At 36.9% G+C, this 27,910-nt stretch overlaps 1 protein-coding gene across 4 annotated transcripts; it reads right to left on the bottom strand.

Moving 5' to 3' along the window:
• Positions 1–279: 279 nt before the first annotated feature.
• LOC5566800 (ethanolamine-phosphate cytidylyltransferase) lies at positions 280–27,910 on the bottom strand. 4 transcript variants are annotated; one of them, XM_021846861.1, is made up of 8 exons: positions 27,280–27,910; positions 11,264–11,401; positions 8,760–8,872; positions 2,624–2,690; positions 2,446–2,558; positions 1,666–2,202; positions 1,485–1,603; positions 280–1,431 (listed from the first exon to the last, which is right to left on the bottom strand). In XM_021846861.1, exons 1-8 carry the CDS (start codon positions 27,333–27,335, stop codon positions 1,420–1,422), a joined length of 1,155 nt encoding a protein of 384 aa, XP_021702553.1. In that variant the 5' UTR covers positions 27,336–27,910; the 3' UTR covers positions 280–1,419. The 4 variants fall into 4 exon arrangements, with proteins under 4 accessions (XP_021702553.1, XP_021702552.1, XP_001651208.1 ...); XM_021846860.1 differs by having other exon boundaries at positions 280–1,603; XM_001651158.2 differs by having other exon boundaries at positions 280–1,603; positions 1,666–2,151; positions 27,280–27,909.

Below are 27,910 nucleotides of genomic sequence, written 5' to 3'. Positions count from 1 at the left end.
AAAGCAAAATAAAAAATAAAACATGGGTAATCTAAATTGATGTAGTCTGGTTTCTTTAAAATATTACACTCAACAGACCCCTCAGGGGTTTTGAGTTTTGTTCGTCAAGGATTTTGACGTGTTTGTGTGTAAAAAAATCCCAGAATATTCATCGGGCCACGAGCGCCAACGAAACTGTCATTTTATATGGGACGATCTAAAGCGTTTTTCAACAGCCTACTTGATAGCAAGACGAAGTTTGCCGGGACCACTAGTGGGGAATAAATAAAACAACATACATGAGTACAGAAGCATTAAGACCGTTTATTATAGGTTCTGTTAGAGAAACGTTACAATTTTTAGATTATCAACACATAAGTAGATAAGTGATTTTAGGAGATGCTTCGCTAAAATGATAGGTTTTAAAGAGAAGTAGAAGTTTTGCTCCTCGTGTTTGATTTTTCTTCAATGCGGACAATTCAAAAACCCATTTCATGAAATGAGCTCCGAAATTTTCCTAGGAAACTCCCTATCACACTTTTTTTCCCGGGGAATTGTTTTACACCTCCGTATAAAATATACATAAATTGTAGGAGCCAAAATCTGATCCCTTACATTTCCGACCATCAGACACAATCTAAGTTAACTATAATTTCCTGGGCATACTTTCTTGTACATTCATTCGTTTCTCGTCTTTTGAAGGTTATGCGCAATCTTTTAAAAATCAAAGTACCCGCACTCACTTTCGCTTAAAACGAAAACAAGTTAATCTACTATAATAAATTTACAACACCCTGCATTCATGCAACAAACCAGCGTTATCTTTCAAATATATAGGGCGAAATAAAAAAAAAAGCTCTACATAATGTATTTATGTTTTTCGGCAATCTTACTTATAATGCTCTGATCAGTTAAATATATTTCAAGTCCGTCGGTTTTGCTGGTTTGAGATTCTCATTTTGGCAGACTCATTAACAAAATTTGTGTGTATAATTGCATCATTGCATAAAATCTGAACTTCTCAACTGTGGTAATTTAGACTTGGGAAAAAAAGATAATAAATTGTAATAACTTGTTGCCAAAACAATATTTAAAAAAAGTTGGAAAGGAACCACAATTGAAAATAAATCTTACCAATAAAATGTACAATTCAACTAAAAAAATATAACAAACACTAAATATGCATTGTCCAGCTAGTGATGCTTAACACATGACGTCTTTTCATTGATCTGCGGCGACTCAATCGACTGCAGCTGATAACTAAACATAGAACATGCTGACGCAATTCTAAATGCTCAACGATCCTTCCAAACTGGTAACAAAGCCTTTAAGCTTGGGATACACGGGTTGTCTGTTTCTATCGTTGAAACTCAACAGCAGTAGAAGCGTTTTGTCGAATGTAACGTGAAATTTGGATTAAACAGTGTTTTCCCATGGAAGCTATGGATGCCTCTGCAATGGGTACATTATTAGTCGTGTCAACCGCTTTTTTCCGCCAGTTTTACCCGTTGCATTGCTTCGAACACTTCAATTTCCTTCTTTTCCTTCTTGGTATTACGATCTTCGAACTCTAGTCGATGTCGAATGATACGTTCAACAATGTCTTCTGTAGTGATTGTGTTACCTGTAATAATGTGACAAACGGTTATTGAAATTTTATGACAGTCAATCGAAAAAAAAACTTACCCGAATCAATAAGTATAAATTTGCCCATTTGTTTTGGAACGGCATACGGATCAATATTTCCGACATCTGTTGCGATGGGAGTTTGTCCGTGACACACTAAATCCACGTTGAAGTGCTCCATCAGGTCCTTAGTAACTGAGTAAGGTGCTCCTATGACAACTTCATTAACGTATTTGCACGCCAAAACACTAAGCACCCGCTCGTGCAAATTCATAATTGGATAGTTGCCACCCTTGTACTGATTCACCACCGGATCCGTGTGCAATCCTACGATCAGATAGTCGCCATTGGACTTAGCCTTTTCCAAAAAGTCCAAATGTCCCACGTGGAAAAGATCAAATGCACCGGCTACGTATACAATCTTGTCTGTTGGTTTTGGCGGTTTACCATCGCTGAATTGGATGATCTTCTGGGTAGTTGGTAGAAACTGTGAACAGCCGGTCCATGGACTCCGCGCTGAATGATCCTGTCCGAGTTTCGACGAGCCTGTTTTGATTTCAATTTTCTTGAGTAATCGATCTATAGCTTCAATATCTTCTATGAGGTGGTTAGTGGTAATCAAATTGAATGAGTTAGAACATGAATAGTTTCGATTTACATTGAAATAATGATTATTAATGGATGAATGATAGATGCGATGTTATTTACACTGGTTTTCAAATGATAATTCATAGTATTAGAAAGTATAGCGCATCAGAAAAAGAGAAATTTTGAAAGAAGCGGACATTTATAGAAGGTTTTGCTCAAAAACATCGGCAAACAGGACACGAAAATATTTACCATCTTTTTCGACGCTATACTCTTGGTCACCTTGTTTGAAATGATTTCGTGTCATGAGAAGCATTCTTCCGACCAAATCTGTTGTCGAGACACCAGCGGTTCGTGACACTTCCCTAGAAAAGAGATTGGACAGTTATAAACAGAGGGTATAAGGTTTGAAATTTGTCAGTTATCTTACTTGTATCGGTCAGCCTTTTTCACCAAATGATAGGTATCGACGCCTTCTGCCGTGAGCGTTATATCATCTGTAAAAAGATGGTATAATTAAAATGGGATGAAAATGCGACTATTTCAAATGGTTTGCATGCATTGAGAGTGTTCACATTAGCAGATCCTTCTTAACACGTTGACTGGTGATCGTTAGAAGCAATAATGGATCAGAACATAGCTTATATATGGGTTTATTCTGCGAGTGGCTTGAGGTGAGAATTGTCGGTCTCGTATACTGCCCATAAAGGCATAACTGTCCCATATGGATTTTCGAGCCAACACCTTTTTTCGTCGCAACATTCGTGTTTTAATATGTACTTTACTATACATATAGAAATTAACACACTTTGTTTGAAAATTTTGTGGAAAAATATGAAGTTAGTGCAGTCCCATATTGAAAAATAAAGGCATTACAGTCTCTATATGAACTTTTAATACAAATAGCAACTGCAAAACGTGAATTGTGTTCAAATTTATATATTTTGCTAATCAATAGAAGCAAAATGAGTAAACTGTACGGCTGTGGAAAATAAATATGGCATGTACAAATCTGCCCATACTCGCAATACAGTCCCATTAGGAAAATCGTCATGTCGAGAAAAACGCTTCTAAACATATTTTCAAATGTGTTCGTTCCACCACTGCTGATAGCAATAAATAGTGGTAGCATTACTCTACACACTATCATTACAATATTATAAAATCGTCAACAACTGTAACACGGTTAAAATGGTTGTTTCTGAAGTCCGAATCTGGGACTCGTTATCCGAGTACTTCCCTAGCCAACCGCAATTATACCCGCATACCAGTCCCATTCCTTAGGACTCGCTTACTTTGTTATCTCGCTCGTTGACACATTAATATTGAAGTTTACAATTGATCACAAGACATTTTTGCTTCTGAAACTTTTAGTAGGTACTCGCATGTTTTAATTGCAAATTTACTTCGAAGTACTGTTCGGTGGTAGGTACTATACTTTATACAATGATAGTGTTGAAAATTTGATTTGTCTGTTTCTGTCGGCCGCTTGGTTTAATCCCCCCATTGCACAGGAGCGTTGGATTTGAACCATACCGAGGAATATAACTAATAGAGCAAGTTTTGGATCTTAATGACGACAATCGCTTCAATCATGCTATTCCCCATGTGTGGATAATACTGTTGTGTGTCCAGAACCATCCTTTCTCGGCATAAGATGTTATATATACTCCGTATGACTATGAAAATCCTGTCGATGGCGATGTGCGCGAAAATCGTCCCCTTTCATACCGACGAAAGTTGAGCCTGCCGGAGATTTCTTTTACAATTATTTAAATAAGTTGACAATTGGCCAAACCTTCTTTCAAGGAGATTCTATTTTTCTTGTTTTTTGTTTAGCCTCGCAAGGATATATACTTTGCTTGTTGTGGTTCTATAATTTATTGCAACAGAAGTCACTCTAGAAAATGTTCATGTTAAGCTAGAATAAGTATTTTTCGTGAATAAACATGGTTTTAATCAGTATAATTTGTGATATTCCTTCTTTTAATGAAATGAACACCACGATGCAAGATTACAAAAAATATTATCAAAATGGGTTTGTTTCAATTTCGTCATGATCAACTAGTGAGACTGTTATGCGGGTATTTGTAATATGGGACGCACATAGTTTGGTATTTTTCCACATTTTGTCCATACAAAGATTCAATTTTAAGCATGATTTAGGGAAGTACACTAAAAATAAACATCATTCACGGAGCTAACTCAAAAATGGATAAAATTCATATGGGACTGTTATGCGAGTATGGACAGAAATGTACTAGTAAATTATGAACATTTGTATAAGAAGACAGACTTCAAACTTTGAGCACTATTTTCTCAATGCCTACTTTTTCTATATGGGACAGTTATGCCTTTATGGGCAGTATACCGAAGTGACAATTCTCGACTTGCATGAGAGGTGCAATCATAAAAAGATAATTCACTGCACATGTTTGCAAGGTCGACGTAAGCGCCATTGATAATTTCAGCATTCCGAATACATTATTTATTTATTTCATGTCGTCAATCAGAAGTAGACCATTTTGTTACAATTTTACACTTAATATTATATAGTTTGAAAACGTTATTTTCTTAATCTAGTTCGAATTTTGATATGACATAAATTTTTGTTTTAGTTCCGATTTCGTCATAGTAAAGTCAATGGTTTCGCAATGTTTATTGTAAACAGACATTATTTGATTTAAATGCTCAAATTTGGCATAATTTGTGCGGTGATGGTTTGTATAAAAAATACTACGACTTCGCAGTTGTCTTGAAGGAGCATAAAAATTTAATTTTGATAAAAGTGTCATCGAGTCAATACGATGCGAAACTATATCGTTTACGAACGAGACCATTGCAAATTCGCGACGTTTCTTCAATGTTTGAATATTAATGAGCATGCATCGTGCTTCATAAGATGGTAGAGGTAACCTTGTCCAACCTAATTTTCGAAGTGCGAACAACAGAAATTGTTTTTGAACTGATTCTATACGATTTTCATGGGTTGATGAAAATGGTGACCAAACTATGCTACAGTATTCTAAAATTGAACGCACATAGGTTATGTATAATGTTTTTATAGTGTATGGATCGTGGAAATTATAGCTAAATCGTTTTATAAATGCTAACATCTTGTTTGCCTTGTTGATAATTGTATTATAGTGATCTATAAAAGTAACTTTGGAATCTAAAATCACTTCTAAATCTCTTATTCTTATGCATTTTTCTACTAGTTGATTCCCTAGGTAGACTGTTGTGTTAGGTATACTATGCTTTCTGCTAAAGGATATTGAATTACATTTTTTCACGTTCAATTGAAGAAGGCTTTTATTGCACCTTTTGTAAAACATATCAATTTCATTTTGAAAAGTATGTATATCTTCATCGTTTACTATTTCAAGAAACAGTTTCATGTTATCAGCATATATGAGAGCTTTCACTTTTTTTTAGAATGAAGGAAATGTCGTTAACGTATAAAATAAAGAATAATGGCCCTAAATGAGACCCTTGAGGAACTCTCGATGTAACTTTAATTGGAATAAATTTTACTCCTTTGCATCTAACTATTTGTTGGCGATTAGTAAGATAAGACTCTACCCATTTAAGAAGGTCCGGTTGAAATCCTATTTTTTCTAACTTAAAAAGCAACATTGGTATGTCAATGCGATCAGTGTTGATAGACTCACACTCAAAATCTCAATCAATACGCTCTCCCGTGAGAGCAAACTCATTTGAGATCTGCTTCGCAAATCTCACGCATGAGATTTTGATGCAAAATCAACTCAATCAACTCAAACCGTAAAAAATGATTCAGTCGCAATGCCCGGCAAAAACTCGTGAAACCCGAATGTTGTTGTTTACATTAGAAAGGATTACTATAATTTTACCGGACTAACAAGAAATTATTGCCGTGTATGAGTAAACTGTGGAAATACGATACAATGAGTCAAAAAGGTGAACCAACTCACCCATGATTTTTTGACTGCTGAGTTGCATGATTGACAACTCATGCATGAAAAATCTCAAGCGTGAGTAGTGAGAAATTGAGTTTTTCACAACACTGAATGCGATCGAAAGCTTTACTGAAATCTGTATAGAGAGCTTCCACGTGATTACCATTATCCATGGCTGTCAAAGAATAATTAATGAACTCCAGCAAGTTTGTGCATGTTGAGCGTCCCTTAAAAAACCATGCTGAGTATGAGTTATTCTGTTTTTAACCATATCGAATAAAATTTTATTTATTATTGCCTCGAAAATCTTTGGAATACAAGAGATAATGGCTATCCCACGATAATTACGTATGTCGGATTTTTTGCCACTTTTAAAGATCGGCACTAAAAATGAGCTTTTCCATGTTTCAGGGAAACTACCTGATTGCAGAGACATATTGTAGAGCCAAAATAGCGGAGATGCAAGTTCGATTGATAACATTTTCAAAAATACAGGTGGAATCCCGTCAGGTCCAGCACCTTTGGAGACATCTAGACTTTTTAGTGCATCTACAATATCATGTACTTTGATTTGATTGACGCAAATGTCATTTGGGATTTCCGGAAGAAATGAGAAATATTCACGATCTCGATTATTTTCCGAATAAGTAGTGTAAACGTCTTGAAAAAATGTTGCAAACAGATTGCAGCTTTCTTCAGGGTTCACACCAATTTTATCATCAAGGTGCATTTCAGATGGAAAGTTATTAGATTTGGTTTTTGTTTTAACGTAATTAAAGAAATTTTTAGGACATGATTTCAATTCACGCTCAATTCGTTCATTATACTCTTCAAATGCGGTATCAGGCAAAATTTAATTGATCGCAAATATTTAAATAGTTAATTAAATTTGCATCATTTTTACATTTTTTTGTATATTTTATGTGCCTTTTGCCTTATTCAGCGTATGATTGCAAATGCTATGATTTGATATCGACAGAACGTTTGTTCTAACCGTCATCTAGATACCTAAGTGGCGCTTACGTAATCCTTGCGAACATGGGCAATTATTTTAATTTATCATATAGTAACACATTTCTCTGTTGATAGTTTTGCAAAACCAGTGATGCATAATTTTAAATTGAAATTGGCAAACCTTTACAAATATAATTATTTCGAGACATATGAAAACGTTGTCCGGTATTAGAGGCCACCTTTTAAGATTGGTAGATTTTTTTTTTTTTTTTTTTTTTTTTTTTTTTTTTTTTTTTTTTTTTGTATGGTATTCAGTTGGAGCTGCCTGACAGCTTAACTTGTCAAGGCTGAACCCTCGGTCTGGCTTTTGCCAAGTTTCCCCTCTACCAGGACCAATACTCAGACGGACTAGGCAATGGCGCCCACATGAACACTGTTTTTTATTAGTATTGTGACGTGGTAGTTTTTGAAAAGTACCCATATTCCCTTGCTTCTGAGAAAAGGAAGCATTATGAAAATCAGCAGCTCCATTAGAATTTGTTTGAAATAGTAGTGCATTACTAATACTGTCTAGTCGAAATGGTTTTGAATAATTTGTCATTCAAGTGCTATTCTGATTACTATTGTCTTTTACGTAAGATTAGAGTCTTAAATGTCAAGTGTCGTCAAGTCTTAACAAAATTAGGCTGTTTAGTAGTAGTTCTAGTTAATTTCATTTTTTGTTGTTAAAAGTATTTATTGGTCATTACGTTCATATATCCTTAAAGAAAAAAGTGGCTTTCCTTGTCTGTTCAACAATTTTTCGAAACTAGCAAGTGTACCCTAATGATCGATCTCAGCGTCTTACTTTCCATAGTCATTTTTATAGTGAATATTGAAGAGTAAAGTTACCTTAGGCTTCTATTACAGTCTCCTACAAGATTCACTTTTCGGTGGCAAATGCAATGCTTCACAACGCCTACTTTCTACTTGTAAATTTTGCGAAAATGAAGCTGGAATTAGATTATTTATACCGCTGTTACAAAAGAGGTATTTCTTATTATGGCAATGTAAAAACCATATTAAAATAAGATTGTCGCCACTTATTTCTACTCAGTGAATCTACTAGTCATTTTTCTAAGAGTTCCTAAGTATTCCCTACGTCGTATATGATAACGATGTATCTAGCTAGCTAATAGTAAGAGTGGCTACGGATCATTCTGGTTAGCAAAAGGCAAACTGAACGTCACCAATAGTATTAATGTCCACTTCGAATAGATTAATTATTTGAAATGGGCATCAATTCTATCAATGACGCAGAATGTCCGTTGGATCACATCCGAGATATTATTGCGTCTATGCCATATGAATTATGACGCGGCTTTAAGCAAAAAATGCCAAAATGTGATACCACCACTACAGGTTACGCCTTTGGTTTCCATCATATGGGCTAATGGATTATGCCCTCCCATCGCGGCAAGGTCGCATAACCAAGGGGAGGGCTTTTAAGATTGGTAGATTTAGAACAAAAATACATCATCAAAATGTAATGCCAAAACTCGCATTAAATTAAATTATGAATCTTTCCGTATGAACATTTTCATTTTCGCAACGCTTTAGCCTACTCCCTTTCTTCCTTCAAGCGTTACGCAATTTGGGGACGATGCCTATGATATTTTGTCATGTTTCACCTACCTCCATGTACACAGAAATCACAGTCGTATTTGTCGAGTGTTTCTAGCGTCGTCACATACGGTGCATCTTCTACGACTTCGTCAACCCATTTAATGCCTCGAACCATTTTGTACCTAGAAGCAGAAACAAACATTGTTTATCAGACTGACGTTACGAAAATATCATCCGGTAATCCCCGCCGCGTAGATTGTATCTTATTTATTACGCGTTGCAAGAAAAATTTTGATTCCTGGAAAATTGAAACCCTCAGGCTGCTAAATTTTCCAGGCTAAACATCAAAGTCAGCCTTGCTCGTCGTTAGGTGTGATTGTTTTGATTGGCGTGACAATCAGGAACAAATTTTAAGATCACCTTGAGGACAGTGATTAAATCACAAAATTGTGTATGATATCAAGTATGAACACATGAAGCATTATTGCAAGTACCTACACGTCCAACCGCCAAACAAAATAATATTAAATTTATCACGAACATATAAGTTCTTAGAACTCCGCTGTGGGGTGCAGTTCTGCTAGTATAAATTTGCCAACGCTAGTCTTTAAAGTTTTTAATTGAATATACAATCGAACCATGCAGATGGAAATGGGATTTAAACCTATTTGCTCGATGAGTAAAAATGTGAGCCACAATTTGATTCCGTATTTGTGTTTAACGCACTTTAACAGGAACGCTTAACATGATGCCTTCATAAAATCGATGTCCCTTATCTATCCTATATACTGTCTTCGTTTTCGTGATTACAATTAGCATTCCCAAGGAGGGACAGGTGTCTAACAGCATTGGAATTAATTGGAAAGATCAATTTTCAAGTTTTCTCCCAGGACATGAAAGGTAAACCAACGATGTGAAAAGTAGTGATTGATTGATGTTTTTTTTTTCAATAAGCCTTCAACGCACACTATGTGATTTTTGTTCTCTGCGGAGATAGCCCACTGCGCGTTATTTCCGCGAGCCTATCCAAATTTTTAAATTTCCCCGCAATATTGGGCGAGTTTAATACATTATTTTGCCCGTCCGCATATGCTTGATATTGGTATATAGATAAAGATATATGGGAAGACATAAATATCCGTAGTGGTAAACGCGCAGCTATTCAGCTAGACTGAGCTGAAGTCGTGGGTTTGAATCTCATTGGTCGAGGATTATATAGGGTTGCAAATATTCTTGGCTTCTCTGAGCATAGAGTATCCTCGTGCTTGCCGGTCATATAAAAGAGAAAGCGCTCAGTCTATAACTTTGTTAATGCTCTAAGAACACTAAGTGGAGAGTAGGCTTTGTCACAGTTGGGACGCTATGTCAGAAAGAAGCTAATCTCAATTCTTTAAGAATACAGCATTGCAAGGTCACTCTCGCCGAGACCGCGCCTCGTCTGTAAAAGATAACATTCATTGATCTAGATCACCCCACGTTCCATTGTACCAATATTCCAAATCTGAAAACGTACGATGACTGCGTTTGCAACGTCGACACCGTTCGATCCACATGGTCCGTTTAGTGTTGCGGCTGTTCAGCGATAACCCAAGCTCTTTTACGAGTCGCAAGCAAGCGTGCATCAGTAACAACACGGATCTTCGATAAGAGCACCTCGAGCATTCGATCCTTTCGAGCGCAAAAAGCGAGCGCGCGAATCGTCCGATTCTATTACAAAGTTCAACCGACGCGCGTTTTACGATGGCCTATACACCAGAACTGTTTCGTCAGAGATAGTCAATGGGTTGTACCAATAGCGTGATAGTGCATGTGTTCGAATCGGTTTTGCCTTTATTTTGTATTGTTTGAATTCGTTATCAATCACAGTCAAACCTCCATATGTCGATGTTTAAAAGTCAGATCTTTTAAAAAAAATCGAGTTAAGTAACAGCAAGCATTATATTAACGCACTACATAATGATTTCAGCATGATTCTATTCGATTCTATTCCTTATAATGAGCCATGGAATATCGACTTATGGAGGTTTGACAGTGGAAGCGAGTTTCTGCCCAGTGGCTTTGGCGTCAGGCATGTAAATATTAGAACTCTAGCAGCAATGATGCACGTTGTAAGGCAGCTAGGTAGTTGGCCGAATAGATGCCACTAGCCCCTTTCCGTGCGAGCCAGAACGAGACTTACTTGGAAAGTAGTGCTTGCAAGAATGATAATAAATAGATTACTTCGCGTCGGTTCCGTTCCGGCCTCGATAAGGCGGTACATACATCGGGAGAAATCGTACGAGCGGTTTGCATTTATGGCGGACAAGCTCAGAAATCGTTTGAATGTCATTAACCTCTTCGTCGTTGTTTGACGATGCCGGAATGAAACACCATGTTATAGATATTTCAAAGAGGCAGTATTAGGTAATATTCAAGCGACCCAATTCTTACGTAAGCAAATTACAGTGGGTTTTGGCTAATCAGTTCATGTGTCATTCCTTTAATAACCGTTTGACGTTTTGGTAACGTATTACTGATAAGATAACCAGTAGGTTAGAAGCAATTGGCTTGAAATTCCACAAACGTGTGCTTACCTTTCTTCCTGAGTGAATACCGGGGGACCTTTGTTTTTGGAGATGTCTGCATCATTGTGAATTCCAACGATCAGTTTATGTCCGAGAGCTTTTGCCTGTCGCAGCGAATTGGCATGACCAAAGTGCACCATGTCGTAGCTGGAATGGAAGAGGGAAAAAAATAAACAATTGAATTGCGGTTCGGTTTTTTCAGTTCGGCGGAAACATTTTTTGGAATGCAGGTTGATAGCGTACGAACGGCTAGAAAGGAAAACCGAGGAACAAATACTCAATTGAAGCCATAGTTTGAATGCATGTGACACTACATCAGGTAAGTGACGCATTCGTTAAACACGTGCTCTATTTAAGACAAAGCGTAACCCTGTAATGTACATGGGAGGTTAAAATAGAAAAGACGTTTGAGATGTTCACTAAACCCACTCGTTAAGTCAAATTTGATATTGCTGTTTACCCTTCTCTGATATTGAAGGGATCGTCGTATGGTAAAATGTGTCGAGATGAGAAAAGACAAAAAAGTTTTTGATCGCTGAATCAATCTTCTTAATTGACAGTGTTCAATATAGTTTGAAGTTTGGTAAAATTAATCCCACTGGCGCAGTATTTAAATTAACAAATCGAGATAGTAAAAACGTATAAATCAGGGTGTTTATAATATCATTTAGACATACGCGACGAAGATTTAATATTTGTACAATGAGGGACAAATATTGCATATGAAAATACATTTTGACAATTCTTCATCCTAATAAATTCAAATGACTATAAATTAAGATCCAAAACAGAGAAAGTTTATAAGAACTGCAGAAAAAATCATTGTATAAATAACTGGAGATATTTCTGGATAATTTTCATAAGGAATCTGTTTTTAAATTTATTGAGGAATAAAAATTTTCAAAGATTTCCGGCATTATGGGAATATTACAGAAGCATTTATTAGAACAATTCTTGTAAGAAACCATGGATAAATTTTCGAAGCAATGCCGAAGAAAAATAGTTGGCTGAAATAACTGGAAAAATCCTTCAACGGATTGCTTTAACAGCTCTGGAAGTCTTCAAAAAAATCTTGCTACAAGAGCTGCTGAGGTCCAAAACCCACAGATCAAGATCGATGGCATGCGCTTATTATATTCCGATCCAGGCATGCATTGAATCATGCGCCTTGTTTGAGAGGAGTGAATCCCTCCTTGATTGATGCGTTCTTCTTCTTCTTCTTTCTGGCGTTACGTCCCAACTGGGACAAAGCCTGCTTCTCAGATTAGTATTCTTATGAGCACTTCCACAGTTATTAACTGAGAGCTTTCTTTGCCGATTGACCATTTTTGCATGCGTATATCGTGTGGCAGGTACGAAGATACTCTATGCCCTGGGATTCGAGAAAATTTCCTTTACGAAAAGATCCTCGACCTGCGGGATTCGAACCCACGACCCTCAGCATGGTCATGCTGAATAGCTGCGCGTTTACCGCTACGGCTATCTGGGCCCCTAATTGATGCGTATTATTCAAATAAATGTAGTCAACCTTATTATTTCATCAATCATAAGTGAAAACTTGTCTTTGATAGGAAACTTGGGATGCTCTTGACCCGTTTGACCAAGTATGCATTTGTCGTCAAACAGTTTTTATAGGTTTGGTGTCGTTATTGTTATTATTTCACATATCCGTAACTTTTAAATTGGCTAATGGCATATGCTCGTATTTGGTAAAGTATATTATTCTTGGCATGCCCATTGTTTCGACCATTTCTCGTTGGTTCGTTTTATTACAGTGAATTCCTTTCCAATGGATACCTGAACATCATTATAACAAACTTATGCAGCTTAAAATTCGGCAATCATAATTAGCATAGTTTCAAATGGTTTAACACGCAAAACGATTTGGCGCTCTGTTTTACATCCTTACTCGATTGATAGGTAACTCTTGTGAGTTTTACTTTCCTATTTTTTTTTTTTTGGCATCAAATACTTAGGCAAAATTGATCATATTTCTCCATTTTTCGATTGCAACCCTAATTAGTATTCGTTCAACTATTTAAGTTTTAAGCAATTTTATTCAAATTTCCAAGTGAAATTTCTTACCAGAGCTGCTTAATATCCATCAAATCAGTTGATGTCTGATGGTCTAAAACTATCACTATCACTTGCGAGCTATCAATATCACTTTGATTTGACAACCAACAACAGTGACGCGACATCGCACTCTAGATCATAATCACTACGGAATGAGTGATCACGTGATAATTATACATGCTATTACTGTTTTTCAGTGACCAACAAATAGTTTCAATCAACACTGCAAAAAATATCGTACTGATAAATTGCCATTTTAACTGCTTAAGTTAAGGCTAAACTTAACCCATCAGTGATATCCATAGTCTATCGCCATCAATACACTTGTGATGGAGTAGACAGCATGATGGTGATGTGATATGGATTGATCCGAATTGTATCGCAGTCGGCCTGTACAAATCAGCAAATTTTCAGCGTTGATAGTGACAGCGAGCAACTCTGTTTCGTACAGGAACTACCATGACCCCACAGTTATGGATCAAATAGTGTGGTGTCCAACCTATAAAATTCAATAAAACGACATGGAAAACGTAAAATTGTAATTTAAAAGCATGAATTGAATCGTTTTAAATTGTAACTTCGATTAGTAAACTGTTTTGAGTGTAATATTTACATAGGATTGCATAAAAATTAAAAACTGTATCGGTTTCTGAAAACCATATTATGGATCAATTTTCATATTATGGATCAAATTGTGACATATTACGGATCAGTGCGCAAAATCAAGAGATTTTCAACTCAATGCATCTGTATTGCATGATTTGGCGAAAGTTAGTAATGTGTCACATATTACTGCAAAAAATAGCAGTGTTGGAGCTGGAAAAAAGGGTGAAATTCCCTTTTTTGTGTGATACTGCATTGTAGTTACTGAGACATGAACTGTTTTCGCTCTACATCAAGTTTTCCACCAATTTTTGTCTGCTAAATAATGAAATTTACAAACCTTGATGTTTTATGAGTTTTATTTTTAGTGCTATTGTCTGAAAATGTCGAATCCAATGCTTAAAATGGTAGAAATCTACATTCTTTGGAAGTGATCCATAACCGTACACGGAGAAAACGGAAAACACATATTTGAGTTTTTTTTAACTTACTTTTGAGTTATTTTTCTCTCCCTATTTCATTCGCTCTTTCTATTGTTGTCAGAGAGCGAAGAGCAAAACAACCCAAAAACCGAACCTTTGTGCGTTACCTCAAATTTGAGTAAGTGGCATAGTACTGGAAGTTGAGTTATTTGATCTGCCGGTTGAGTGAAAAGAACTTAGCCAGTAGGTATTTTTTCGCATGGCTGCAAATGAAAACAACTTCTACCCCATCAACTCAAAATTAGGTTAACGCATGAACCCCCGGAATTGAGTGGAATGAACTCACTTTTGAGTACTTCATTTTCTCCGTGTAGTAAACAATCATTTCCTGGTCTATATTATGGATCACTAGTTAGAAGTGCCAATATTCGGTATTTAGAATCAACAATCAAGAAAAATGTTTTCCAAAGATGAATTCATACTAAATCGAAGCGAACGAGCATGTTTTATGCTATAACATTTGAATTTTACCATCTGTGGGAGCTTATGAATGCTGACGGCACTTCTTACAGAAAACGACCATATAATGGTAGCTGTGCGGTACCAACTAAACATTTGTCAAATACACCGTTATTTAGCGGTTGAATGTTGTGCTTAACATTACAAATGATAGAAGACAAATAGTATAACTTGGGAAAAATATGTTTCACGTCAACGTTTATGTTTTGAGCGAGTTATCCGATGTTGAACGCCAAAGTGATCCGTCACTGTGGGTGATCCGTAACTGTGTGGGCATGGTATTTGATGAGCCAGCCATCTTACTCATCTTTATCTTGATAGATTATTTGTCGATTTGATGTTTCTGTTCTTATCTATTTCAAAGCAGAATTACTTGGGAATAGAAAACACACTGCTGCGTCAAATTGCGGACGCTTTGAAAGCCGAATACGGGACTTTTTACTAATATTTTGGTCTGAATTCCGTTTGTTTGTTTATGCCCTGTCCTTCGATTCAGAAAGGGGTCGATCGAGGCAGATTTCTTATGTGAACAAGTTTCAACATGGACGTTCTAAAGTGCCAGAATGAAGTAATGTGCTTGTGGTGAGCACTTGAAGATGGGATGGAAGGTCATTACTTCACGTTGACGCTTTACTTTTACTTCTGTAGAAAATTCAATACAATAATCGAACCTGAGCTTAACTATCTAAATCTAAAAAAAAAAAAATAACAATTGCAAATACAATATTCGTTCTTAGCTTACTAACATGTCGTCGCGTTAATTTTATCATAACGATCTTTTATCTACATCCGTCGAACCATTCTGAATGGCCGTTGTGAGAATATCACCAGGAACTTCTCACATGCATATAGCTGGATTGTCCTACATTGAAATATTAAGATTTTTGCTCTTTCGGATTCATAATCTGTTTCAGGGATTGTTATCATGGGAATCCAAAGAGCGAATTTTGTATGACTTCAGTGTAGGCCAATACTGCAATAAAGCATGCTACAATCACTAACATTTCTTCTTTCCCTATTCTTGTTTTCACCATGAGAAACAATTCATCGGAGAAGAAGAACATCCCTTATCACAGCAGCGTAATGGCCGAAGAAACGCGGATACGGGAACGACCGTCGGAACCAGCGGATCAACGAAAGATCGCAGCTAAATAGCCCAAGTATCGATATAACAGTCTAATTTGGTTCAGACTTAATTAACAATTTAACATTGACATTTAAGACTATTGTATCACGTAAAAGACAAGGGTAATCACATTGACATTTAGGACTATTATATCACGTAAAAGACAAGGGTAATCACAGTAGCATTACTAAAAAGTACGCTTAAATGACAAATTGTTTCAAATTATTTTGACTAGACAGTGATAATACAGTCAACTCTCCCTTAATCGATATTGAAGGGACCATCGAGTTAGGGAGGTATTGAGTTACAGAACACAAAACCAATGCAACTGCGATCCAAGGGACCATCGAGTTAGCCAGGAAAACCAACTTTTACATGGTTCTCTAACTCGATATCGAGATACGGAATATCGAGTAAGGGAGAGTTAAATGTACAATAATGACACTACTTTTTCAAACAAATTCGGGATGACTTATTTTCACAATGTTTCCTTTTCAAAAAAGCAAGGGAATATGAGTAAAACAAACTTTGGGCGTCAAACAAATAATATCAGATGAAATAATTAGTTACACAGGTAGTTTACTTGACTTTGTTTGTAGAAATTTGGATAACAAGGGGGATTCTAATTACTGAAACGACAAATCAGAATGAAGATTTAATCCGACAGACAATATTTAAATTGGAAATACCATACAAATGGCATGACAAAACAACATCATGGTACAGCAACGATGTTGAACAAAACTTTAATACACGCAGATCAGACGAATAGTTACGAAATAACAGATTACTTGCTTTACTGCTTGTTTAGCTACATAAGTAGATCGTTTTCATGGCAGCGTAATAGCCTAGAAAACGATGAGTATAACGTTACTATAATTCTTCTTATTATAAATTGAAGGTAAATCAGATTAAATAATTACTTAACAAATAACAAATTTGTTCCACAGAGCTATTTACAAAACACCACACATAATCCATCCTTTCCCAAATCCTTAGGCAAAACACTTCACTACCGCTATGCCATCAGTGCACCAGTTTCCGCTCATGTTCCAGTAGCCCGCTCACACTGAAAAATGATAAGTTTACACAACGTAGATTTGAAAACTTTAGCCGCTATACAATTCAAATGGACAAATAAAATCATTCTGTGGACATTTTTTTGTGCATTTACTGAAATTACCTTACTTTCTGAACTCGCGGGCTACTGGAACATGAGCGGATACTGGTACGTTGATGGTATGTATGACATGTTCTTTTGACCTTGCATCATTCATACGTGTAGTGGAAGTCTAGAGTAGAAGCAAAACTTAAAGAACCTTCTGGTCAAAGATGTTGCGTTGCCTACTTCCCAAACTCCGTAGCCCCCGGTGTATTGTGGAAGGTGTGAGTTTTAAACTTACGCTGGGGACTTGGCCCCTGACCCCCTTGTACTTCAATATAATCAAATAAAATTCCGTTTGTTTGCTTATGAACCATGGTTATGACGTCTTCTAATAAAAACATTTGTATGAATTGAGGCCGGTGTCCGGAATTCAAAGGCTCCCGGCAATTCAAATAAACACGATGCCTATGGAGGAGACGTTTCTTTATAGAAAGATGATCTTAGAAGGCTGCTCTGGAATAAATGTTTGTGGATTTTCTTGGGTGAACTTTTTTCTGTATGTTGTTTTCCAACTAAAACAGAGCCTGCTTCCAGCTTAGTGTTCTTATGATCATCATTCTTTGTCAATTGCCCTTTTTCGGATTTGTATATCGTGTGGCAAACACGAAGATACTCTATATCCTGGGAAGTCGAGAACATTTCCTTCACGAAAATATCCGCGACCTTTGGGATTCGAACTCACAGCCCTCAGCTTGGTCTTGCTTTTCAGAGCATAGAGTATCGTCGTGCTTGCCATACGAGATACGCTTGCAAAAATGGTCAATTGATAATGAAAGCTGCTCATAGATACAATAATGGGACGAAACACCAAAAATGAAAAAGATCATATTTTTAACATGAGATGGCTCCAATTGTGTGAAAAAGTCAAAAGCACCAGGTGCAATAAAAATCTGAAGTCATAGATTGATTCCACGTGTCTACTGCTATCTCAGGCAACGTGACCATGACCGAGACGTACTAAACGTGATCTGTCCGTATCTTCCGTCTGCCTTGGTCGTCTCGGAGACAATACGGTAATCATCACCGCATCGTATAATATTTTGAGCCTGCATGTGTTGCCTTTGTGATCAGATATATTGAATTCATACAGTAAAATCGTTGTATTCCGCCGAAAAATTACTGTAAGTTTTTTAAGTTGATCTTAAGTTTTTATAAGCAGTATCGCGCAATATGCACTGTCTCCAACCAGTTTGCTCTATATCGCACTCCAGAGAGTTGCCTATACTAAACAACCACATGTAAACACAATTAAGGTAAGCACAGTCGTCGTATTCAACTTTTCAAGTGCACTTGTTAATGGCCTGATGATTGAGTCAGAATGCGCGCAAAAGGACGTCATCGTACCACCGTGTGCTTGGCATCGGATGGAATGCATTCAACATGTAGAGAAAACAGCAAAACGTGCAATGCAGTATCAAGCGATAGAGATTCATCGGAATGAATTTGTTGGATTGGTGCCAAAACAGTGGCATTACGATTGTGATTCTCTATCAATGCAAAAAATGGAAATTGTGTTTCATTTTTGCAGAAAACATTTAACTTAACGTTTAGCTTACATGTTCAAGCCTTCAGTTTTATTTTGTCACACCAAAAACAAAGAAATTGTTGAAAGAGAACATCGTCGTAGCCTTGAAATCATGTTTTAGTACTGATACAGGTCGGGCTCGATTATCCGGAGACTCGATTATCCGGGGTCTCAATTATCCGGGATTCGATTATCCCGAATTTTAGACTCGATTATCCGGAATTTGTTTTTTGATGTTTTTGTTTTTCAATTTTTATGCATAAATCTGAGATAATTTGGTATTGCAATATACAATATGAATGATTTCGCAATTTTGAACGTATTTAAGAAAAGGTGGGTTTGAAAAAGTGGTTTTTTGTGTATGCTGGTCAAACATTTTTTTTGTCTTGTAAAGACCCCTACTGTTCCTAGAAATAATTTCTAGCTACGCCACCGCATCATATAAATAAAAAAAAACAACAAAAAGATTATTTCAGTTCTTTTATCGAATTTTTCATTTTTTTCTTAGTGATTCGGAGTGATAGTGGAGGATTCGATTATCCGGAGTGAAAAAAATCGATATTCCGGATAATCGAGTCCGACCTGTAGTAGGAGTGGATATCAAATAATAAAAAAATGATTAAGCCGGTTTGCCTGTTTTAACATATTTAATAAAATCCATCGCATACTTGCGATTTACGACAGTAAAATCACAATTAAAAATAAGAATTTGAAAATGATAATTATGAAAAAGATGCCAACTCATTTCAATTTTCGGCGCGTCTTTTTTTCTATGATTTCTCTCTTCCGGATCGACGCGACCATATCAACATCAGCTTCACATCAGCAGAAATCAAATGCTTTTCTCTGATAGGTGTAAAACAGAATCATACGATGCGAACGCGTGCTGGTTGGACTAGTTGTGGTGCGACGCGAGATGAAAATAACCGGCACGGTGGACCGGGAACCCAACGACGGGACAGAGAAGCCGAACATATACAACAACGTTTTTTGTACAAATTCGGCGCATGCTCGCTTACTTGGGTATTGTCGCATGGATGGAAGCAGGGAAAAATTAAGTGGTATTTCCCTTCAACAGGGCTGATAGCGGACAGACAACAAAACAATAGTGATTTTAGTGACTAAAATGATCAAATTAGTGACCAAATACTGACTAATACGTGACTTATATACAACAAATACTAAAAACAAAGCTCTCAGTTAATAACTGTGGAAGTGCTCATAAGAACACTAAGCTGAGAAACTGGCTCTGTCCCAGTGGGGACGTAATGCCAGAAAGAAGAAGACTAAAAACAAAAATATATTCCTTATTAGCGGAGAAATTTCTTAATCATTTATTGGAATTTCTAGACATTTTTGAAGTAATATCTAAATTATAGAACGAAACTGAGCTACTAATTAAAATTAAGTGTAAGTCTTGGCCGAGTTGCTGATGATTTTTTTTGAATTTTTTGTTTGAAATTCCTGATAATCTCTTGCTTATCTTCCGAAGGCGTTATGTTGAGATTCTTTCAGAATGTAGGTTAAGGACTTCATCTACAGCCGAAGATTACTATAGAAAGTTCATTTCTTCTGCAAGTCTGTCAGATGCATATTGGTGTTTCCTATTATTTATTTAAATATCTCGGCTAGAGCTTAGCTTAGCTTAGCTTAGCTTAGCTTAGACTGACTACACATATCAATGGTTGCTATTCCGTGATTGACCGAAGTCAGTGAAAATGCACAAAGAATCAACTAGAAGTTCGGCTGGGATTGGCCATAATCTTCTTCAGTGTGCATAATTCAATGCCTCTATTTATACAGGGTCAATAACGGCGCCGGCCACGTCCTTGCAGTCAGGTGGGATTGGGGGAAGGAATGTTAGTGTGTAACCTTTGCTATTTGGAGACCGTGTTTGTCTCTGCATCTCCACAAAGGTTACTAAGAGGGATGTTTGTTAATGGGAAGGATCTTTGGGTCACAGGATTCACTTTGATAAGCGATTAGACCATGATAAATAATTATTTGTGAGATATAAACATGCTTATATGTAAATATTATATTTTCATTTGATATGAACAATATCTATGTAGAGAAAAATTATGCCGACACTTGAGGTGACGAACCTTTCAAGTTTGTTGAATAAAGTGAACCTTTTGGAAGTCTACACTTGAAGTGTCGAACCATTCAAAGTTTTTTTTTTAATTGCAAAAATAAAGGTAAAGAGAAGAAGGTATATTGAATAAAAAAAAATTAGACATAAATAATTTATTAATCAGAGTTTATGCCGTCACTGTGAGACGAACCATTCATATTTTTTTGAAAAATCATATTTACGTCTCACCGTTGTAACGATCAAAGCTGCAGTCATACATTTATTACAGATTAGAAACAGTAGCATGAAACGAGCTCACCAATTGATCCGTCATCCTCGAGCAGCAACAATCCTCTTTCAGCTTCACTCGTTTGCTCGGCTATATAAAAGCACTCAGAGAAAATAGGCGCGCGACCCGTGAGGGAAAACAACTGACGACTGCTCGGGTTTTCTTAACGCACTGCCCAGGAGCAAGCGTCAACGTCGAAAGATCAAAAAGAACTAATCAAAAGCGGCACTTTTTCGCTCTCACTCGACCGACGCGCTACATGTTTGGTCCTGCCCTCATCGCCGGCCCCCGCAGGAGCAAGCGTCAAGGTCGAAGGATCAAACACAACTCTATTTATTGAAATATCTCGGCTAGAACATTCAAAATAAAATACTTCTCTAAAATAATCTTTTCCCGTACTCAAAGTTCGAATTTTCCGTCAGAAATGTCTTCGCTAGAAATACCTCTACTTCTTTTATTTTGAGATTAGCCTTAGAATAACAAAAAATTACGAAACTTTATTGTTTTGCTGATTGAATTTGAGAAGCTAATCCAGCCTATGAGTTTCTTCATCAACTAAAAAGTGACTCGCTACCAGCCCTGCTTCAAAGAACACAATTCTGCTTGTTTGAGAAGTAATATCGTTGATGCATCGAATATTTGAAGAAAGAATTGATTAGGCAGAAAATTTGATCGATTGGTCACCACAAGCGTTTGGTTCAAAAAATTTGTGTTCTTGAAAATTTAAACTTTGGCTTCACCTCATCTTTACCTTAATACTACATGAGTACAGAGTTTTATGTCATCCCATCTTTACGAGGATGCAAATTAATTGCCAATAACAATACAAAACTCATTTTTCGAACTGTTTCGTTACAGTTCAATGTCAATTTCTCCCACAAATTACCCTACCTAAAAGAGTCTAGCTTATTACACTACGCAAATAACAATCAACAAAAGACCGGGCCCCACGTAGAAACGGCGTTCAATGATCTCTCGAGTGAAATGGAGGCTCCGGTCGGTCGGTGGGCTTTAAATGCATCTAATTAACGATCGTATCATCGTAGAAAAAGAAAGTTGCATTTTAATCGTCAATCAAAGTAGACGTGTTTTTTATTCGCTGAAACCCGCGCGCGACTCGATTTTGTTTTAATTATTCTATTTTTTGCGTACGTCATGAACTGCGAAATTTGTGCTTTGGACGCTTCTGCCGACTCGGTATTGTGGACATGTGCGGGGTGTCCACGTAAATTCCACGCCGCGTGTATCGGTGTTACGGTGCAGCGGAGTTCATTGAGGAGGAAAGATAGAAAATTGATTGACTTCACCTCATATGTTTTGCCTTGCTGTGAGTCTTGCCAAGAACTCGTACAAGCAAAATTGGACATAAAAAAGCTGAATGAAGAGCATAAACTTCTAACAGAGCAGCTCCATGCTAATACAGAAGTGTTGCATCGCTTCAATTTAAATAATGAAAAACCAAGCATAATCAACGAAGCTTTTGAAGGACTTGAGATTCTGATGTCTGCAATAAAAAATGAGCTGGCTATTATTAACAAGTCAAGTAGCTTGGCTGGAAGCGTTGCAACTATAAAAAATCATATAACGACGGTTCTTGACATAGTTGCCCAGAAAAACAATGATTATTTGACAAATACGTTAACATCATTTAAGTCCGATGTATCCACTGAGCTGCGGAACATAAATGACGATCTATGTCAAATAAATCAGCTGCAATTGGACATGGCCGCCACAACGTCTGCAAGTATGAACCCAAATTTATTTGTGGATATTGTCGACGAGCTGAAAGCATGGTCAGCAAACATGTTGTCTACAAAAAGCATTGAACCGTTGACACATGAGGCGTATCCTAGTTTAGAAGTTGAAATGGAAAAGTCCGAAGATACTTCAGGATGGCGTTTATTAGGTGACAAAAAAATATGGAAGGCCGATTGGACTTCATATGATGCGCGCAAAATGCATCGCGAGCGGCAGCAAAAACTGGCTGAAAAGGCCAAGCAAAAACGTAAAAGGCGAAACAGATTGCCACAAAACACACAACAACCCGCAAGGAGTAAATATATGAATAAAAGTCACCCGCGTCCAACCACCGCTAATGGAAGAAACTACAATGAGCCGAGCTACAACAGATGTTCCATCATCCATCAGAGAAATACCAGTAGGAACTGTTACAACCGTAGCAATACTAATGCCGCAGGAGATATTGACTTCAGACCAAATACTCCTCTTCTAGACAGAGAATTACTAGCAGCAGCGAAGGAAAGATTTTCGAGACCACCTCCCACTTCGTATCGTCCAACCATAGCATTCCAGAGAGGAGAAGTGCTGAACCCGTACCCTAGCGACAGACAACCGAATACGCCACACCGAACAAATGCCGCACCAGCACGTTTGAATGGAAGGTGCTCCTGCCAGTGTTTTTGCCAGAATTGACGCACTTCACAGAGGAAGGTAATATTAGTATCTTAACACGCAATGAATGTATTGCTAATAATTTAGGCTATGATGAAGGCTCAAATGACTGCGGCAACCATTCGAGTTGTGATAGGAATTGTATAAATTTAAATGATGAACACTTAAATGAATCTGATAATGCAAGGCATGATGTAGACCTTCCAAAAGCTTCCGAGGCTCTTGTTTATTGTCAGAATTTCAATCGTATGAGAGGATCTTCAAAAATCAAGCAAATCCATAAAAACATATTAGCGTCATCTTTTTCGATCATATTAGGCACAGAAACAAGTTGGGACGAATCTATAAAAAGCGAAGAAGTTTTCGGATGTGATTATAACGTTTTTAGAGACGATCGCGATTTTCTTATGTCACAAAGAAAATCAGGAGGAGGGGTCCTCATTGCAGTCTCTTCAAAATTTAATTCTGAAATTATTTGTTCTTCGAAATTCAAAGAGTTTGAACATGTTTGGGTGAAAGTAGATATAGAAACCGAAAAACATGTATTTGCATCAGTGTACTTTCCACCTGATCATGCCAACAAACATGCTTACGACTCCTTTTTCAAAAATGCTGAAGATATCATATCTGGTCTTCCCCCTGAGGTGAAAGTACACATATATGGTGACTTCAACCAACGCAATGCTGACTTCATTCCTGATTTTGAAAATGAGGGCATCATGCTTCCAGTGGTCGGGGAAAATGAAACGTTACAATTAATTTTCGACAAAATTGCAATTTTGGGCTTGAACCAAATTAATCATGTAAAAAATCGGCAAAATTGTTACCTTGACTTTCTATTGACAAACATCCAAGAAGATTTCTACGTTACTGAAAGTATTGCACCCTTGTGGAAAAATGAAGCATTTCATACAGCACTGGAATACTCATTATTTATTCACAATAACTGCAGACCCACAGTGTGCGAATTTGAGGATATCTATGAATACGATAATGCAAATTATGAAAACATAAAAAATAGAATAAACTTAATTGACTGGCAATCACTGATCAGAGAAGAAAATAATGTCGAAAAAGCTGTTGATATATTTTACAGTTTACTAATGGAAATTATTCGTGAAGAGGTACCTCTGAAAAGGAAAAAACTTTTTGGTAATTCAAAAAATCCCATCTGGTTCAATAGAAATATCAGGAATTTAAAAAATCGAAAGCAAAAGGCTCACAAAATTTATAAAAAACATGGAAGTGATGATAATATGCAGAAATACCTGGACTTATGTGAACAGTTGAACATTGCTATAAATTCTGCACTTGAAGAGTATAATAGAAAAATTGAGAGCGATATAAAGTCATGCCCAAGAAGTTTCTTTAATTATACTAAAACAAAATTAAAATCAAACAATCTACCATCAAAAATGCAACTTGACGATAAAGACGCTAACAACCCGGAAGAAATTTGCCACCTCTTTTCAACGTTTTTCCAAGAAATCTATACGACATTTTCAGAAGAGGATCGGGACCTAAATTATTTTTCATTCTTCCCTGCCCCCTCAAATGACATTAGTGTGCACCAGATAAGTGTACAAGACATCTTATCAGGCTTGAAAGGATTGGATGCCACAAAAAGTGCAGGACCTGATGAAATCCCTCCAGTATTCATGAAGAAGCTTGCTGTTGAATTAACATCTCCTTTGTTTTGGCTGTTCAATATGTCACTAAAATCCGGCAAATTTCCTAAAATCTGGAAGAAATCATTCTTAGTACCTATTTACAAATCAGGGAAGAAAACTGATATTCGTAATTATCGTGGAATTGCTATAATTTCCTGTATTCCAAAGCTCTTTGAATCCATTGTTAATAGAAAATTGTTTGGGCAATTAAGGAACAGAATTACAAATGCACAACATGGATTTTTTAAAGGCCGTTCCACTTCTACAAATTTACTAGAATTCACCAATTATACTTTGAATGCTATGGACAATGGTAACTATGTAGAGGCTCTGTATACTGATTTCAGCAAAGCATTTGACCGCATTGATATCTCTATGTTACTCTTCAAGTTAGAAAAAATAGGATTTGATAAACCATCTTTAAACTGGATACAATCATATTTAACAAATCGGCAACAAATAGTGAGATATAATGGTAAAAAATCGAATCCTATCCAAGTTACATCAGGAGTTCCTCAAGGCTCACATCTAGGACCTCTTCTTTTCATATTATATGTAAATGATATTTCCTACATTCTTAAGCATATAAATATTCTTATCTATGCCGACGATATGAAGTTATTCATGGAAATCAAGTATGCTAACGACATTGACATCTATCTGAGTGAAATATCTATTTTTGATGAATGGTGTAGTAAAAGCCTACTTCAGTTAAATGTTAAAAAATGTAATTTAATTACTTTTAGCAGAAAGCGAAACACAGAAGAAACAACTGTAGTTTTAGGAAATCAAATCGTTGAAAAATGCGATAGGGTCAGAGATTTAGGCGTAATTTTAGACTCAAAACTCACTTTTATCGATCATTACAACACCATTATACATAAAGCAACAAATATGCTTGGTTTTATCAAACGCTTTGGTTCTAACTTTAATGATCCATACACTATTAAAACTTTGTACGTCGCTTACGTGAGGTCTATATTAGAGTATTGTAGTATTGTATGGTCTCCTTTTATGAAGACGCATGATGAACGTCTTGAATCAGTTCAAAAGCAATTTCTGTTATATGCTCTTCGTAAATTGGGCTGGACATCCTTCCCTCTTCCATCTTATGAATCAAGATGCATGCTCATTGATATTCAGACATTGAAAAAGCGCCGCGAATTCGCTATGGTTTCATTCGTGAACGATATTGTTTCGCATCGTATTGATTCTCCTAACCTATTAAACAGTTTAAATTTTTATACTCCTTCCCGGCAATTGAGGAATCGTAACTTGTTTTTTATTAATCACCGTCGTACTAATTATGCAAAATTTTCTCCTCTAAACCGAATGATGAGTTTATATAATCAACATTGCGAAACAATAGACTTAACAATGTCGCGTAGTAACCTAAGAATATACTTTAACTCTGTAAGATATAGCAGTATATAGATTTAAGTGTTAACATGTAGTCTACTTTGATTGACGATAATAAATAAATAAATAAATAGAATCCACATGCCGCAATCGTCGAATTGTTGAATGAGTCATCGTGTTACAACTCAAACTGGCATAAATGTGGGAAAGGAAAAACTAGCATTACAACCAAATCGATGCAGCAAGCAATTATTATCCATTATATTGTACACATTCCAAACGCTATGCCTCTGCTTTCGCCTTTTGGGCAAACAGAAATCAAAACCTTACAGTCGGTCAAGCTAAAGACGTACTAATGAAACCCGTTTTCCCTACAAGGTCAAGGGTTTTAGTTTGCGAGCGTTCTGAAGTGGAAATTTTTAGAAACTTTTGTGTATACCTAGCACAGGTCACAGCTCGTTTCTAGTTTTCTTCGTTCTATTTTATCTTTGGCTACGTACATACATTTGAAACTCTCTATTCCTATAAATTCGATGTGAACTTTGTTGGATAATGTATAATCATTTCAAAGGTGAAGCTCAAATTCTCTTCTTGCCGATATTAGTACATTCTTAAGGGTTCATTTCCGCACACGCCCTAGTTGAATGATTTTGTCGGGAACCTTTCCTCTAGACATGGACCTTGAAAAATCGATCAATAATATTGCACTTACTCACTGCGGAAGGCCCTGCTAATTACACTCATTCTACTACCTATCAGTAAGACAAAAAAAAAGGTTCACTTACCATCCGTCGCACCAGACTCTAATCTCCTTCTGTGAGCTTCCGTTGACGTGTTCCATCCCGGACAATATTTCTCAATTCCTAGCCTCCACTAAGCACCGGTTTCTCCGAAAAAGGTTCCCAGTAAGCCTCCGAGCTCCGTGACAATAATTCAAATGATTCACCGGAACACACTTGCTTCCGTTCACACTGCCAAGCGAGATAGTAGTTGTTATTCCCGCGACACTTCCAGACGGGACGATTCCAACCGTGCAAATGAGATCCGTTCGGTACCAGCTGACCGCTTTTATAAAAATTGATTCTGGCTTGTGATGTTCCTCACGCGGCGACGATGAACAGTCAAGAGCGAAAAATAAAAGCTTGTTGATAAGACCGCGAAGATGCTTCTGATTTGTAGCGAAAAAAAAAACGTAAAACAACACACCAGTCGTCGGTTTTGAATCTTCGTCCGAGTTTTCCCTTTTTTTTCTGCTGCGTTGACGGCAATTGATAGTGAGATGATGATGAATGGGGTTCAAGTCGGAGGACTTCACTACTTGTGTGCTTGCTTCTTCAACTTGGTTCTCGGAAAACTCCACGAAGCGAACTACGTGTTGTTTGCTTGACTGACCGCGGAGGACTGATTGTTCGGTCG

This window comes from Aedes aegypti, chromosome 2 (assembly GCF_002204515.2).
Source record: "Aedes aegypti strain LVP_AGWG chromosome 2, AaegL5.0 Primary Assembly, whole genome shotgun sequence".
Lineage (NCBI taxonomy): Eukaryota > Metazoa > Arthropoda > Insecta > Diptera > Culicidae > Aedes > Aedes aegypti.
The sequence above is the reverse complement of the archived record's forward strand: the minus strand, read 5'-3'. Positions and strand labels throughout refer to the sequence as shown.